The sequence below is a fragment of the Elephas maximus genome, chromosome 12, assembly GCF_024166365.1.
Source record: "Elephas maximus indicus isolate mEleMax1 chromosome 12, mEleMax1 primary haplotype, whole genome shotgun sequence".
Taxonomy (NCBI): Eukaryota; Metazoa; Chordata; class Mammalia; order Proboscidea; family Elephantidae; genus Elephas; species Elephas maximus.
This window is the reverse complement of record NC_064830.1, coordinates 103,004,412-103,021,524: the sequence shown is the minus strand read 5'-3', so window position 1 is coordinate 103,021,524 and position 17,113 is coordinate 103,004,412. Positions and strand designations below refer to the sequence as shown.

Sequence of the window (17,113 nt, the reverse complement as noted above, 5' to 3'; positions counted from 1 at the left end):
AAGTGTGTTCACTGCTACCAAAGAGTTACTGCTTCTAAGCCTGTCAGCAGTCACAGCTATGAAACATAGGTATGTATACATACATACATGAGCACGCACGCGCGTGCACACACACACACACATACGCCCTGTGATGGTTAATTTTATGTATCAATTTGGCTAGGCTACAGTGTTTGGCTGTTTGGTCAAACACTAGTTGAAAAGTTGCTTTATAGTATTTACATACAATTAGCATTTAAATCACTTGGCCTTAAGTAAATCAAATTATCGTCCATAATGCGGATGGGCTCTCAGTTGAAGATCTCAAGAGCAAAATGGGAGGTTTCCCGGTTTCCTGAGGGAGGGCTCTGCCTCCAGACTATACACAGACGTCCTGCCAGAATTTCTGTCGCCCCTGACCTACTGATGTGGAAAACAAGGCTGCTCTAATTTCTAGCCTGGCTTGGTTTATGTATTTTGGGCCTGCTAGCCCTCAACTCCATGGCACTGGGTTTTTTGGCGGTTTTTAGCCCTACAATCACATGAGCCAATTCCTCAATCAATCAATCTCTCTCTCTCTCTCTACATATATACATATATATATAGCTATAAATCTTACTGATTCTGTTTCACTGGAGAACCCTAAGGCACACCCCGATACCTCTCCATTCATTTTTATACCCAGCTGTATGATACCTCCAATTCTAATCTAACACTTGTAAAACCTATTGCCATCGAGTCAGTCTCAACTCATAACTACTCTACAGGACAGAGCAGAACTGCCCCATGAGGTTAAGGAGCAGCTGGTGGATTCAAACTGTCAACCTTTTGGTTAGCAGCCTCAGCTTTTAACCACTGTGCCACCAGTGCTTCTAACTGAACGTGGCTATAGTTCATTTTATCCCTTTCTTGTTCCACATGTGTAACTGCCTTCTCTGACCATGAGAAGCCTTGCTCCCACTATTCACAGTGTACTTACTATTTGGTCAGTCCTAGGATGCAAAGAAGGTGGTTTCAGTGTTGCTAACACATGTCTCTGCACAAAAGTCTGCAAAGTGAAGTTCAGTATTTACAGTTCTTTTGTTTTCAGCTTGAGGACAGAGTCCAAATACTAGTCAAAAGTTAATAGGGCTAATGGGAACCAGACAGGGATGTCTTTTATCACCACTCTTATTCAGCATTGTGCTCGAGTTCCTAGCCAGAGCAATTAGGCTAGAAAAAGAAATAAAGGGCATCCAAATTGGTAAGGAAGAAGTAAAAGTATCCCTATTTGCAGATGATAGGATCTTATACACAGAAAACCCTGAAGAATCCACGAGAAAACTACTGGAACTAATAGAAGTATCAGAATACAAGACAAACATACAAAAATCAGTTGGATTCCTCTACACCAACAAAGAGAACTTCGAAAAGGAAATCACCAAATCAATACCATTTACAATAGCCCCAAGAAGATAAAATACTTAGGAATAAGCATAACCAGAGACATAAGAGACCCATACAAAGAAAATTACAAGCCGCTACTGCAAGAAACCAAAAGAGACCTACATAAGTGGAAAAATATACCATGTTCATGGATAGAAAAACTTAACATTGTGAAAACATCAATTCTATCCATAGCGATCTACAGATACAATGCAATCCCCATCAAAATTTCAATGGTATTTTTTGAAGAGATAAAGGAACGAATCACCAACTTCATATGGAAAGGGAAGAGGCCCCAGATAAGTAAAGAATTACTGAAGTAGAACAACATGGGAGGCCTCACACTACCTCATTTTAGAACCTATTATACCACCATGGTAGTCAAAACAGCCTGGTACTGGTACAACAACAGATACATAGACCAATGGAACAGAATCGAGAACTCTGATGTAAGTTCATCCACCAATGAGCAGCTGATATTTGACAAAGGCCCAAAGTCCATTAAATGGGGAAAAGACAGTGTCTTTAATAAATGGCCCTGGCATAACTGGATATCCATCTGCAAAAAAATGAAACAAGACCCATACCTCACATCATGTACAAAAATGGACTCAAAATGGATCAAAGACCTAAATATAAAATATAAAACAATAAAGATCATGGAAGAAAAAATAGGGACAAGGCTAGGAGCCCTAATACATGGCATAAGCAGAATACAAACCATAATTAACAATGCACAAACACCAGAAGAGAAACTAGATAACTGGGAACTCCTAAAAATCAAACACTTATGCTCATCAAAAGACTTCACCAAAAGAGTAAAAAGACGACCTACAGACTGGGAAAAAATTTTTGGCTATGACATATCCAATCAGGGTCTAATCTCGAAAATCTACAAGATACTGCAACACCCGAACAAGAAAAAGACTAATAACCCAATTAAAAAATGGGCAAAGGATATGAACAGATACCTCACCAAAGAAGACAGTCGGGCAGCTACCAGATACATAAGGAAATGCTCATGATCATTAGCCATTAGAGAAATGCAAATCAAAACTACAATGAGATAGCATCTCACCCCAACAAGGCTGGCAACGGATTTAAAAAACACAAAATAATAAATGTTGGAGAGGTTGTGGAGAAACTGGAACCCTTATGAACTGCTGGTAGGAATGTAAAATGGTACAACCACTTTGGAAAACAATTTGGGGCTTCCTTAAAAAACTAGAAAAAGAAGCACCATATGATCCAGCAATCCCACTCCTTGGAATATATCCCAAAGAAATAAGAGCTGTCACACGAATACATATATGCACACCCATGTTCACTGTGGCACCGTTCACAATAGCAAAAAGATGGAAACAATCTAGGTACCCATCAATGGACGAATGGATAAACGAATTATCGTACATACCATACTATGCAACAATAAAGGACAAGGATGAATCCGGGAAACATCTCACAATGTGGATGAATCTGGAGGGCATTATGCTGAGTGAAATTAATCAGTCACGAAAGGACAAATATTGTATGAAACACTATTATAAGAACTCAAGAAAAGGTTTAAACACAGAAGAAAGCATTATTTAATGGTTATGAGGGTGGGGAGGGAGGGTGAGAGGAATTCACTAGGTAGTAGACAAGAATCTTCTTAGGTGAAGGTAAAGACAACACACAATACAGGGGAAGTCAGCACAACTGGACCAAAACAGAAGCTAAGAAGTTTCCTGAACACAAAGACTTTGAGGGACAGAGTAGCTGGGACTGGGGCCTGGGGACCATGGTTTTGGGGGACATCTAGATTAATTGGAGTAACACAGTTTATTAAGAAAATGTTCTGCATCCCACTTTGGTGAGTGGCATCTATGGTCTTAAAAGCTTGCAAGTGGCCATCTAAGATACATCACTTGGTTCCAGCCCACTTGGAGCAAAGGAAAATGAAGAACACCAAAGACACCCAATATTAGCCCAAGAGAAAAAAAGTCCACATAAACCAGAGACTCCATTAGCCTGAAACCAGAAGAACTAGATGGTGCCCGGCTACCATCAATGACTGCCCTGACAGGGAACGCAACAGAAAGTCCTAGACGGAGTGAGAGAAAAGTGCAGAGCAGAATTCAAATTCAAGTAAAAAGACCAGACTTAATGGTTTGACTGAGACTGGAGGAACCTCCAAAGCCCCAGAACACTCTGTTAACCCAGAACTAAAACCACTCCAGAAGCCCATTGTTCAGGCAAAGATTAGACAGGACTATAAGACATAAAATAATGCACGTGAGGAGGGTGCTTCTTAGCTCAAGCACACACATGAGACCAAACAGGCGGCTCCTGTCCAGAGGCAGGATGAGAAGGCAGGAAGGGACAGAAATTGGTTGAATGGGCACAAGAAACCTGGGGTAGAAAGGGGAAGTGTGCTGTCGCATTATAGGGACTGCAACTAATGTCATATAGCACTATGTGTACAAATTTTTGTATGAGATATTAACTTGCGCTGTACACTTTCACCTAAAGCACAATTAAAAAAAAAAAAAGTTACTAGGGCTAATTCTTTTTGGCCCTTTTCATTCTGTTAGTCATTTAAAATACATTTTGGTTCACTTGTTTTGTTTGCATTCAATTTTAGGCTCCCCCCCGCCACCGCCCCGTCCCATCCTTTTGATTTTAATTTCTTATTTAACATTACCGTGGTTGCAAAAGTCAGAACCATATAAAAAGATATATTCGGAGGCATAGAATCCCCCTCCCCCGGTTCACTCTATCTTTTCCTTCTCATGCCCATCCCTGTCCTGCAGGTAACCAACCTCGTTAGTCTCAGGTTCATCCTTTCAGTGCCTTTTTTTGTTTGTTTTTTGCTCATATGAGCAGACATATGTACCTGTGTGTGTATACATATATTTTTCCCTTCTTTCTTACACAAAAAGTAACAGAGATACTCGTTTGCACTTTGTTTTTTTTTCACCTAACACTTTATCCTGGAAATTCCTCTACATCATTTGTAGATACTCTCCTCATTCTTTGTTACATTCTTTATCACACCTGCACGGTCAGTCACTGTGTGGGTATACCACAATTTCACTAGTCTGCTGATAGACATTTTGGCTGCTTCCACTCGATTGCTATTACAAAAACAGTTGCAGTGAACTATCTTGTATGTATATTATTTTGTATGTGTATAAATCTACTTTTAGACTCATTCCTCAAAATAGAATGGATGGTAAACCCTGAGGGAGCAGGAGAGCAGTGGGATGCAGACCCCAAATTCTCGTAAAAAGACCAGACTTAATGGTCAGGCTGGGACTGGAGGGACCCCGGAGGCCATGGACCCCAGACCTTCTGTTACCCCATGGCAGGAACCATTCCCAAAGCCAACTCTTCAGACAGGGACTGGACTGGAACAGGGGATGGAAAATGAGAACGGTGAAAAACAAGTTTCTTGGATCAAGTGTTCTCATGAGACTATGTTGGCACCTCCTGTCTGGTGGGGAGACGAGAGGGCAGAGGGGGCCAGAAGCTGGCTGAATGGACACGAAAACAGACAGTGAAGGGAAGGAGTGTGCTGTCTCATCAGAGGGAAAGCAATTAGGAGTGTACAGCAAGATGTATGTAAATTTTTGTATGAGAGACTGACCTGATTTGTAAACTTTCACTTAAAGCACAATAAAGATTAATTAAAAAAAAAATAGAATGGCTGGTAAAAGGAGGAGTGAGTCTGTAATTCTGATACATACTGCCACAGTGACAGCTAGAGGGGTTGTAACAATTTACATTTTGTAATAGTTATCTATTGTTACATAAGAAAACCCAATTCTGATACCTAGGGAAACTATAAGACAAGGTGGAACTTCCCCACAGGGTTTCCAAGGCTGTAATCTTTAGGGAAGCAGACTGGCACATCTTTCCCCCATAGAGCGGCTGGAGGATTTGAACTGCCAACCTTCAATTAGCAGCTGAGCACTTAACTATTGCACCTCCAGGGTTCCCTGTTACATAACAAACCACCCCAAAATTCAGTGGCTCAAACAACAACACCCATTTATTTGGCTACAAAATCTCTAACTCAGGCAGGGCTCAGCAGGGATAGTGCGTCTTTGTTCCATATGGCTCCAGCTGAAGTGACTTGACTACGGGCTGTAGGGACCACTTTTAAGGTGACTCACTCATGTGGTGGCTAGTTGGTGCTGGCTGCCAGCTGGGAGCTGGGCCAAGGGCCTCAGCGCCTCTCCATGTGAGACCTCCACAGGCTGCTTGGGCTTCCTCATGGCATGGTAGCTGGATCCCAGGAGTAAAATTCCCTAGAGAACTACTTTTTATGACCCAGCCTCGGAAGTCACACACCTTCACCTCCACCATAGTCACAAATCTGCTCAGATTCAAGGGGGAGGAATATAGATCCTCAGCTCTTGATGGGAAGAATATCTAAGTCACACTGTAAGAGAAGCCTGTGAGGTGGGAGACACTGTGCCATATTTGGAAAATATAATCTGCCATCGTCTAACCTCTGGCTATGAAAATTCAAATCCCTCCCACACGCAAAATACACTCATCTCCTTCCCGGAACCTCCAAGTCTCATCCTATTACGGCATCAGCTCAAAGTCCAGGATCTTGTCATCTATATCAAGTCCACATGCAGATGGGAACCTTGGAGTGAGTTCCTTGAGTACAGCTGTGTGAATGACATTTCTCTCAATATGAAGGTCTGTTAACTAAATAAAGTTATTTGCCCCTGCCCTCTGTTCACCGCAAATATTCAACGGTGACAGAGGTGTAGGAATGACCACTACAGACACTCCCAGTCAACTAAACAACAGACCACGGCAACTGTAAAATCTTGCTGAGCTGGGCACAGGCGGCCAATTCCTCGATTAGGGGGCAGTTCTACTCCCTGGGAGTTGTTCTCTGTGATTCTTGGCTCCATGATCTAGGATCTCGGTTCTACCCTCTTGCTCACAGATCTGCAATTTGGGCAGGACTTAGTAGGGATGGCTGCCTCTGATCGTGTGGCACCAGCTGGGAAGCTTGACTGGGTATTGGAGGATCCATTCTCAAGATGGAGGACTCACATGGCTGGCAAGTTGATGCTGGCTGTCCGAGGAGCTCAGCCAGGGCTCTGGGCCTTGGTTCTTCTCCATGTGGGCCTCTTCATGGGCTGTTTGGGTTTAGAGTAAGCGTCCTAAGAGAATGAGATAGAAGTTGTCTTGGTCATCTAGTGCTGCTATAACAGAAATACCACGAGTGGATGGCTTTAACAAACAGAAGTTTATTTTCTCACAGTAAAGTAGGCTAAAAGTCCAAATGCAGGGTGTTAGTTCCAGGGGAAGGCTTTTCCTCTCTGTTGGCCTTCTCATTAATCTTCGCCCAGACTAGGAGCTTCTTTGCACAGGGGCCCCAGGTCAAAGGAGGAGCTCTGCTCCTGACACTGCTTTCTTGGTGATATGAGGTCCCTAACTCTCTGCTTGCTTCCCTTTCCTTTTTATTTCTTGAGAGATCAAAGGTGATGCAGGCCACACCCGAGGGAAACTCCCTTTACATTGGATCAAGGAGGTGACCTGAGTAAGGGTGGTGTTTCGATCCCACCCTAATCCTCTTAACATAAAATTACAACCATAAAATGGAGGACAATCACACAATACTGGGAATCGTGGCCTAACCAAGTTGATACACACATTTTGGGGGCGACATAATTCAATCCATAACATAAGTCATGTCGCCTTTTATGACCTGCCTTGAAAGTCACATAGCTTCATCTGCACCAGCCACAGCCTTGCCTGGATTCAGTGCAGCACAGCCCCCACGCCCCTTGATAGGGTCGCCTTGTAAAGGAAGCATTTAGCGTGGGAGGTATTTTGGTCATTTTTCTGAAAATAGGATCTGCCACACAGGCACGCCAGCAATAGAAGAAAGTGCTTGTTTCCTGACAGCTTTGCCAACAGAGTATGTTACCAAACTTGTGGCAAATAGCAAGCGTGGCGATAAAATATCGAGCTTTCTCTGGTTTTAATGTGCATTTCCTCTTAAGAGTACAGGTGAACATTTTTCCTGTGTATAGAATCTATTTGCATCTTCTTTTCTGTGAACTCTTTTTTGTTGCCTGTACATTTTCTTGTTTGACTCCTAATTTCTTATTGATATAGAGGAATGTTTTATATATTCAAAAGATTAGCCTTTTGTAGAATGAGCAGCAAAATATTTTTTTTAGTTTGACATTTGTCTTTTCACTTTGCTTATGGTTTTTGTCTTGTCATGCAGATTTTTTGGGGCATTTTTGAGGAGTTGAATCCATCAGTCTATTTATTCTTTTACGGCTTTTGGGTTCCCAGTCATAAGTAGAAAGTCTTACCTCAGTGAAGGTTATAAAGAAATTTTCACATTTTTTTCTTCTCAAATTTTTATGGTTTCATTTTCCTCACTTAAATCTTGGGTCCACTTGAAGACTATTTGGATGTAAGGTATGAAGTATAGATTCAACTTAACCTTTTTCTAGGTGGCTCCCCAGAAGTCCCAGTATCAACTACTAAATAAACCATCTTTTCACCACTGGTTTGAAATGTCACTTTTATCATATATTAAATTTTTCATTCATTCAACAAATATTTAATAAAGAAGAGAAGAGCAGGAATTGGAGGCAATAAAGATAGACAACTCTTCTGAAGAGTTTTGTTATAAAGTGAAATTGAAAAATGGGGTGGGAAGTAGTAGGGGAAATGAGGTCAAAAGAAGGCCTTTTTCTTCTTTTTCTTTTAAATTGGAAGAATTGATAGCATGTCTGTTTGATGGGTATGATCCAGGAGAGAGGGGAAAATTGATGCTGTAGGATAGCGGTGTAACCAAAGATAATGCTTATCGATAGAAACAGGTTAGAAGGCAGGCTGGTCCAGTGCTGATGCTGAAGGTGGGTAGATGTTGTTTTGGAAACCTGTGGAAATTCTCTTTTGATGGTTTTAAATTCCTATATTTATTTGGATCTATTTCTGAAATTTTTGGTCCTATTTCCTATTCTATTGGTTTCTCTATCTATGATCTTGTACCAAACAGTTTTATTTTTTGAGGCTTTGTAATATGTCTTAAAGCCTGGTGGTGTTAATATCCCCTAAATGCTTTACTTTTCTTGATCATTACAATTTGACCTCTGACCCAAGGCCTCTTCCTCTGGCAGTGGATTTAAAAAACGCTTTCCTCATAGTTTTGTGCAAAAAGGCATCTCCCACTTCTCCTCCTACAACATGTTTCCCTCCCCTGGTACTACTTTTTCCTCCTACTCTTATTCTCATTCTGTTTGTCTTCCTTACCTAGTTGGGAATCATGAAACAATTAGAGAACCACAGTCTATAGAACAGAGCCAAACTTCATCTTAATTTACTGGCTCATATACAGTTTTCAAGTGTTAAATTACTTTATATCGACAACCACAAAAGAAGGTTTTCAAGGCAAGATACAGGTCCAGATTTCCTGAGCAGAGAGATGTTCATTTCAAGACTTCACCTTGAGTTAGAACTCTGGCAGAAAGATCAGTTGGCAGGCTAACGCCTGGAAATAAGTCTTCTTGGTAAGGCTGGGATGAGTTAACTGATGATAATTCCAAGGACAGGAAACGTTACAGGGATGTCAGCTCTTTTATGTGCTGGGTCAGAAATCTTGGGATGTCAGCTCTTTTATGTGCTGGGTCAGAAGTCTTGGAGGTGATGAAAGAAGAGGATGGAAATGGGGACTGAGAGTTATAAATGGTTAAAAAGTAATGGGCTTCTTTCCCACTGGTTTATGTTGTTCTGCTTTATCTAGCCTAGTCATGCTCTCTTCCTCTCTGATCTTTCTCGTCTTTCTACCTGTAAGGTGTGCTCTTTCTCAGTCCTTTATCCATCACTCAATAAAAGCTAGAAAAACATTCTTCTTTAGTATCTTCTATGTGTTCCTTCCTTCTCAATCCGACAGACACCGCCTTAAAGAGCCCCGTTACTTCTTATTCAGGCATTTCTACAAGGCTTCCCTTCTAATCTGTATCTTTTCAAAATATGACGCTGACCACTTAATTCTTAGGAAATCCAGGCTACTAAGAGTTAAAATATAAGAGAAGAAAAAGTACTGACCAACTTTTCAAGAAGTTTATTAGTAAAGAGAAAGAGCTAGTGCTCACTTGAAAGCAAAATAAGGTACAAGGTTTCAAGACCAAAGGGGCCTGAAAGGAGTCAGTGAAGAAGATAAAAAAACCACTGTGGGTGTACGGGAGGGGTAACTGAGGAAGCAAATCTCAAGGAGGTATGAGGTGATGGGACCACGGGCAGAATACTTCTTCTCAGAACCAGAGTTACAACTAGTTAGGCCGGACTCCACAATCTGAGGGCACAGTCCTCCACAAGACTGTTCTCACTTCAGATGCCCGTGGCAAGTTTGAGAGTCCCCAGGCCACCCTCACTTCTGACCAGTTGGCTACAAATTTGGAGGTTCCCACTACACCCTCAGGTTCGATAATTCACTAAAACGACTCACAGACCCCAGGAAAGTGCTATATTTACACTTACAGTTTTATTATAGCAAAAGAATACAAATCAGAACCCGCCAAAGGGAGAGATGCACAGTGCAAGGTCTGGGGGGATCCCAAACACCAAGTTTCATTATCCTCTTCTTATGGAGTCAGGATGTGCTATCCTCCTGGCACGCCGATGTGTGACAATATGCAGAATACTGCCTGACACGGAAGCTCACCTGAGCGTCACTGTCCAGACTTTTCACTGGGGTTTCATGACATAGCCATGATTGACTGAATCATTGGCCACAGGACTGAACTCAATCTCCAGCCTCTATCCCCTCCCGGGGGTTGGGCTGATATCACCCTGCTCAAAGCTCCAACCCTCTAATCCCAGGTTAAAAGTCTTTTAGGCATGGCCAGCCGCCATCCTGAGTCATCTCCTCGGTGAGTCATCTTCTCGGCACAAACTGTCTAGGGTCCACCATGAGTCACTTCATTAGCATAAACTATCAGGGCCCATGAACCATCAATGAATAATACCCTTCTAATCCAGGAAGAAAAGTATAATAAATACATAGAGGTTTGGAGAAAAGAGAAAGATGGATGAAGTTCATATTGAATGGCTTTGTTAAAATGTACTGGGATTGGGAGTTTGGAAACATCTAAGTTGGGAATGGTCATGAGACAGAACCTCCATAGCGCTATATTCTTTACCTGGCTTCCTCCCCTACAGCACTGTATCGCAAAATCATTTCCTTTGCTGGGCTCCCCCTCCTCAGCTTTGCATTTGAATCCTGCTTTTGCTTGTAGGTTATATGTAAACCCCATTGCCCCTGCATAGTATGATTAAGTATGTAAACCCCATTGCACCTGCGTGGTATGATTAAGAATGTTGCTGTAAAGAAGCTTCCGGGATAAACTGAATGCTTCAAAGGTCAGCGGAGCAAGGGCGGGGGTTTGGGGACCATGGTTTAAGGGGACTTCTAAGTCAATTGGAAAAATAATTCTGTTATGAAAACATTCTGCATCCCACTTTGAAATGTGGTGTCTGGGGTCTTAAATGCTAACAAGCGGCTATCTAAGATGCATCAATTGGTCTCAACCCACCTGGATCAAAGGAGAATGAAGAACATCAAGGTCACACGATAACTAAGAGCCCAAGAGACAGAAAGGGCCACAAGAACCAGAGACCTACATCATCCTGAGACCAGAAGAACTAGTTGGTGCCTGGCCACAACCGATGACTGCCCTGACAGGGAGCACAACAGAGAACCCCTGAGGGAGCAGGAGATCAGTGGGATGCAGACCCCAAATTCTCACAAAAAGACCATACTTAACGGTCTGACTGAGACTAGAGGAATCCCGGCGGTCATGGTCCCCAAACCTTCTGTTGGTCCAGGACAGGAACCATTCCCGAAGACAACTCATCAGACATGAAAGGGACTGGACAGTGGGTAGGAGAGAGATGCTGATGAAGAGTGAGCTATTTATATCAGGTGGACACTTGAGACTGTGTTGGCATCTCCTATCTGGAGGGGGGATGGGAGGATAGAGAGAGTTGGAAGCTGGCAAAATTGTCACGAAAGGAGAGACTGGAAGGGCTGACTCATTCGGGGGACAGCAAGTGGGAGTACGGAGTAGGATGTATATAAACTTATATGTGACAGTCTGACTTGATTTGTAAACGTTCACTTGAAGCTCAATAAAAGTTAAAAAAAAAAAATTAAAAAAAAAAAAAGAATATTGCTGTACTTGTAAACCCCTTTAAAAGTGACTTGTCTGCCCGCCCTTGGCAAGCAGTCTTGGCAGCAGCAGCTCTGACTGACTCCATTTCCTTGCACGATGAAATAAAGTTGCCTTTCCTGTTCTCCCCTCTTGGTCTCTCATTTATTGGCCAATAAGGGTCATGCTGAGTAAGAGCCTGGGGTTTCCAGCTAGTGACAGTCATGGGGAGCGCTGTGAACCCTGTCATGGATTGAACTGTGTCCCCAAAAATGTGTGTATCAATTTGGCCGGGCCAAGATTCCCGTTATTGTGTGATTGTCCACCATTTTGTCATCTGATGTGACTTTCCTATGTGCTGTAAATCCTGCCTCTATGATATTAATGAGGGGGGATGGGCAGCAGTTGTGTTGATGAGGCAGGACTCAATCTAAGGTATTGGATTGTGTTTTGAGCCAGTTTCTTTTGGGATATAAAAGACAAAAGCAAGCAGAGGGACAGGGGGACCTCATATCACCAAGAAAGCAGGGCCAGGAGCAGAGGGTGTCCTTTGGACCCAGGGTTCCTGTGTGGAGAAGCTCCTGGTCCAGGGGAAGACTGATGAGAAGGCCAACAGAGAAAGCCTTCCCCTGAAGCTGATGCCCTGAATTTGGACTTTTTAGCCTACTTTTTTTTTTTTACTGTGAGGAAATAAATTTCTCTTTGTTAAAGCCATCCACTTGTGGTATTTCTGTTACAGCAGCACTAGATGACTAAGGCAAACCCCAAGTGAGATGAACAAAAGGGCTGCACAGTACCAGTGAGTACCAGCCAGGGAGCAGGGTCCAGAAAGCACAGTTGTAACTCCAAAACAGTAAGCAGTTTGGGAATTGGAAAACGTGGGAAGTGGGATTTATCCAGTTCCAAAGGAAACCCTGGTGGCATAGTGGTTAAGGGCTATGCTGCTACCCAAAAGGTCGGCAGTTCGAATCCACCAGATGCTCCTTGGAAACCCTATGGGGCAGTTCTACTCGGTCCTATACGGTCGCTATGAGTCAGAATTGACTCAACGGCAACAGGTTTTTTTTTTTAAGGGATAATAAAATGGCAAAGGATGTGGAAATCTATCAAGTGTATTGCTGAAAATGTCCAAGCAAGGTAAATAAAATGATACCTGGAATTGACTCGACTGCACTGGGTTTCTGGTTTTTTTGGGTAGATCTAAGGTGCAGAGAACTAAGACCTAGACATCATTATGAAAATAAGGAACACGTTTTTTGGGAATAGGAGCAGTGAAAAGGGAGACTAGTCAGAAGAGCTTTAGAGTTCAAGATCTTAGAGTGCTGAACAATGGTGTTTTCAAGTGCATTCGTGCCTGTTTATAGCTAAGATGGGGCAGAAAAGTATGGAATTAAGAGAATTAGAGGACTGAAACGTATGAGCAATAGGGCTGCCCCCAACTCACGGTGACCCCACGTACAACGGGATGAAATGCTGCCTAGTCCTGTGCTAACCCCATGATGGTTGCAGATCGCACCACTGTGATCCACAGGGTTTTTACTGGCTGATTTTTGAAAATATATTGCCAGGCCTTTCTTCCTAGTCTGTTATAAACTGGAAGCACCGCTGAGATCTGTTCGGCATCAGAGCAACACACAAGCCTTGAATGACAGGTCGTGGCATGAGATGTACTGGCTGAGAATCAAACCCAGTCCTCCACATGGAAGCCGAAAATTCTACCACTGAACCATGAATGCAGCTCCAGATAACTTCAGCCACTGTTAGAAAATGAACTGTTAACCTGTCAATTTAAAAATCATCTTTGAGTGGCATCTGGGGTCTTAAACGCTAGCACGCAGCCATCTAAGATGCATCAATTGGTCTCAACCCACCAGAAGCAAAGGAGAATGAAGAACACCAAGGACACAGGGTAATTATGGGCCCAAGAGACATAAAGGACGACATAACCAGAGACTACATCAGCCCGAGATCAGAAAAACTAGATGGTGCCCGGCTACAACCGATGACTGCCCTGACAGGGAACACAACAGAGAACCCCTGAGGGAGCAGGAGAGCAGTGGGATACAGACCTCAAATTCTAGTAAAAAGACCAGACTTAATGGTCTGACTGAGATTAGAAGGACCCCAGAGGTTATGGTCCCCAGACCTTTTGTTAGCCCAAGACAGGAACCATTACCAAAGCCAACTCTTCAGACAGGAATTGGACTGGACTATGGGATAGAAAATGATACTGGTGCAGAGTGAGCGTCTTGGATCATGTAGACACATGAGACTATGTGGGCAGCTCCTATGTGGATGGCCGAATGGACACGAAAATAGAGAGTGGAAGTAAGGAGTGTGCTGCCTCATTAGGGGGAGAGCAACTAGGAGTGTACAGCAAGGTGTATATAAATTTTTGTATGAGAGACTGACTTGGTTTGTAAACTTTCACTTAAAGCACAATAAAAATTAAAAAAAAAAAAAATCATCTTTGTTTCTTTCTTTGCCTTTACCCAACTAGTTAATCTTTGTTGTTTTCCAAAGTCAAGCACTCAAATACACTCACTTTTCTCCAAGTCCTAGTTTCTGTTGTTGTTGTTTTTTATTTTATTTATTTTTCACCTCCTAGTTTTTAGCTACTATTTTCTATTACGTAGGATACTGCAATAGCTTCCTAACTGGTTCTCTCCTCCTTCCATTACTGCCTCTTACAAATTTACTTATCACATAGCACCAGGGTGATTTTCAAAAGTGGAATTACATAACTTATTATGTTACTTTCCTGCTTAAAAACTCTAACTCCTTTTCATGTCCACAAGGCCCTGCATATTTAGACCAGTTTACTTCTCCAAGTGCATCTAAAGTCACTCTCTCTCTCTCTACTCCAGTCACAGTGACCGTCTTTTAATTTCTCAAATATGCTCATGGCTCTCAGACATGATGGTCAGCACATACCCAGAATGTTCTTTTCCACTCACTTTTTATAACTCCTACATATCCTTCACATCTCTGCTTAAATTCTGCCCCCCACCCCCAGAGTTCTTCTGTGAGTCCCTAACCCTCATGCACGTTGTTAGTTGCTGTCCTACTCATGGTGACCCCACATATCACACAGCAGAGCTTCTCCATAGAAGCTCCATAGTTTTCTTGGCTGTAATCTTTATGGAAGCCTTTTCATCCAAGGTATTGCAGGGTTGGTTTGAAAACCTTTTGCACCACCTAGAGACCTCTAATCCTCATACACAACACCTTGTTATTTACTATCTTGTAAGGAAAAAAAACCTCAAATTGCAATTTATTAGTATATTTGCAGAATGTCTGCCTGTGCTAGACTGTAAGTGCCCTGGGTTTAGGAGCACGCCTGTTTTGCTCACTGATGTCAAGCACGAGCACAACTTCTGGCTAACATTAACTGCTCAAAAAATATCTGAATAAATCATCTTCCAACTTAAACACAATAAATGGTTACAGAAAATTAAAACAAACTCCTCTGGCTAGAATGCCGATAAGCAGATATGCCCCCTTGGCTCTTGGTGGCTTTCTATTCCTGTCTGTGCGGAGCCTCACAATTAAGAGGAAACCAAATGAATCTATTCTTTGTAACTAAAAAGTCCCAAAGCACTAATGTACCAAACCTCAGCTCCAGCTGTCAGTATATTTACTGTCCCTGCTCTGGCTCAAATTCTATTTCCTGTCTGCAGTGGCTCCCTGCCTTCTCTAATCTACAAACCCTACCCCTTATCAGCATAAATTCATGAAGTCTTTTATCTCCTGGGCTTAGTTGAATTTCTTCTTTCTGTGAGCACCTGTCGTGTTTATCTTTTGCATCTATAGCAGCATTCAGCATTCTATATTCTTAAAACCCCTTCCGCTAAGCTGACTTGCTCCTTGAGCATAATGACTGCCCTGCATAATTTGGAACAACAGAAGCCCCCCTCTCTGAAGCAATGGAGACGAGAATCTGGTATGTTAAGCAAAAAAGCTGCTTAAAGTGGAGAGCCATACAAGGTAATATATACATACCCTAAATATTTTATTTTAATTTAAAGCATATAAATCCATATTAATTCACTCATCTTTTGATGTGGGGCCAAACCTTGCTGACGAGAACGATTTTAATGATTGAGTCCTCTTTTGTGTTTTCTGCGTAAACCATACCCATCGCCCATCAGGTTTTCCTTCTCTAAAGTGGAGCCAGAACACACTGACACTTGGGAAGGAATGTAGCTGTTGGGGCCTCTGGGATTTTTACGATTTTTCCTACAGTTGTTTTACAGTTTTGCTCACACATACTTTGACAGCACTGTTTTTAAGTGACTGACCTTTAGTGAGTCTTTCCAAAGCATTCAACCAATTTTCATATCTCATCGGTTCACATAATAATTAATTTACAGAGTTATAGTAACAGGTATAACAGGCTTAAACAGGTTTTAGAAGCAATACAACAGATTCTTTGTAAGCACTGATCTGTGGCGGCAGATGTTCTCAGGCAGATTTGACAGCCCCATTAGCTCCAAGCATTCATAGTGACCTGAACATCATTCATGGCGTTTACACAGAGAATTCCTTCAACTCTGGTGAGCTGTTCAAGTGAAGTCTGATTAAAAAGTCATCTATTTCTTCTTTCATTTCTTTCACAACATCTAGCACAGATATGAGTCCATGATCTGGTGAAAATGTTGGGAAGAGGAAGAGCTGTAAAGGGGTACACGAGGCAAGTGGGGGACATCCTGTGGAGGTTATCATCTGTCACAAGTTGCCTGGGCAAAAGTGAATGGGCATCAGGGATATGGATTGGGTTTTTGGAGCTCAGCACTTCTGAGAACTGACAAGTGAAAGTGTCCACATCCCGAGAACTAGAAGAGCATTTCAGAGGAGAGGAAAATAGAACTTACCTGGGACCTGACTATCTGTGTCCCATCATCCATTTCCTTCTCCTCCAAGTTCTCCCCCTGGGAAAGTACAGCATTCTGAGAAGGCATACTGGGGAGAAGAGAAAAGAAGCATTTTGTCAGTACAGGATATTAGAACTGAGTCTAAACCTTGGAGCTTTTGCTCTGAGTTGAGACAGTCAGGGAGAAGCCATTTAAGACATAAACTCAAAGGCTGGATGACTTAACTGTGACACTCTTGTTCTAGTGAGGAATTCAATGCAGGACTTACTGTGGCATATGGGAAGATCAAAAGAACTCAGCGGTTTTCAGCCTCAGCTACATGCTGGGGAAATTTTTAAAAGGTGACAGGGCTCAGACCCCACTCCCAGAGATTAATTGGTCTGGGGTGGGATCTGGGCAATATTATTTTAAATTCTAAAGTCTCCAGGGGATTCTAAGTGCAATGAGAACCACTGAGATGATACGATGCAGAGAACTTAGGTTGAGGCCATATTCTCACTCTTTATCCCCATGGGATAAATTCATCCCCAAATTCAAACTCCAGAAATCTGCCTCTTTTCTACTCCACAAGATATCCTTTCAACATACAAAGGGGAGTTCGCCCTTCTCATTTTTCAGTACGTTCACCTTCTTTTTGAATATCTGGATCCA

The 17,113-nt window shown here is 42.4% G+C and overlaps 1 protein-coding gene across 4 annotated transcripts in view; it reads right to left on the bottom strand.

Moving 5' to 3' along the window:
- The window catches only part of MRPS17 (mitochondrial ribosomal protein S17), a 46,835-nt gene that overhangs the window by 18,974 nt on the left and 10,748 nt on the right, over positions 1–17,113 (bottom strand). For 3 of the 4 annotated variants that reach the window (XM_049903265.1, XM_049903264.1, XM_049903269.1), the window contains exon 2: positions 16,463–16,550. In XM_049903265.1, the coding sequence (XP_049759222.1) occupies positions 16,463–16,549 (87 nt within the window). In that variant the 5' untranslated portion in view covers position 16,550. Of the gene's footprint in view, positions 1–6,465; positions 6,576–16,462; positions 16,552–17,113 lie in introns of those variants that run through there. The other variant, XM_049903267.1, reaches the window with a different exon arrangement.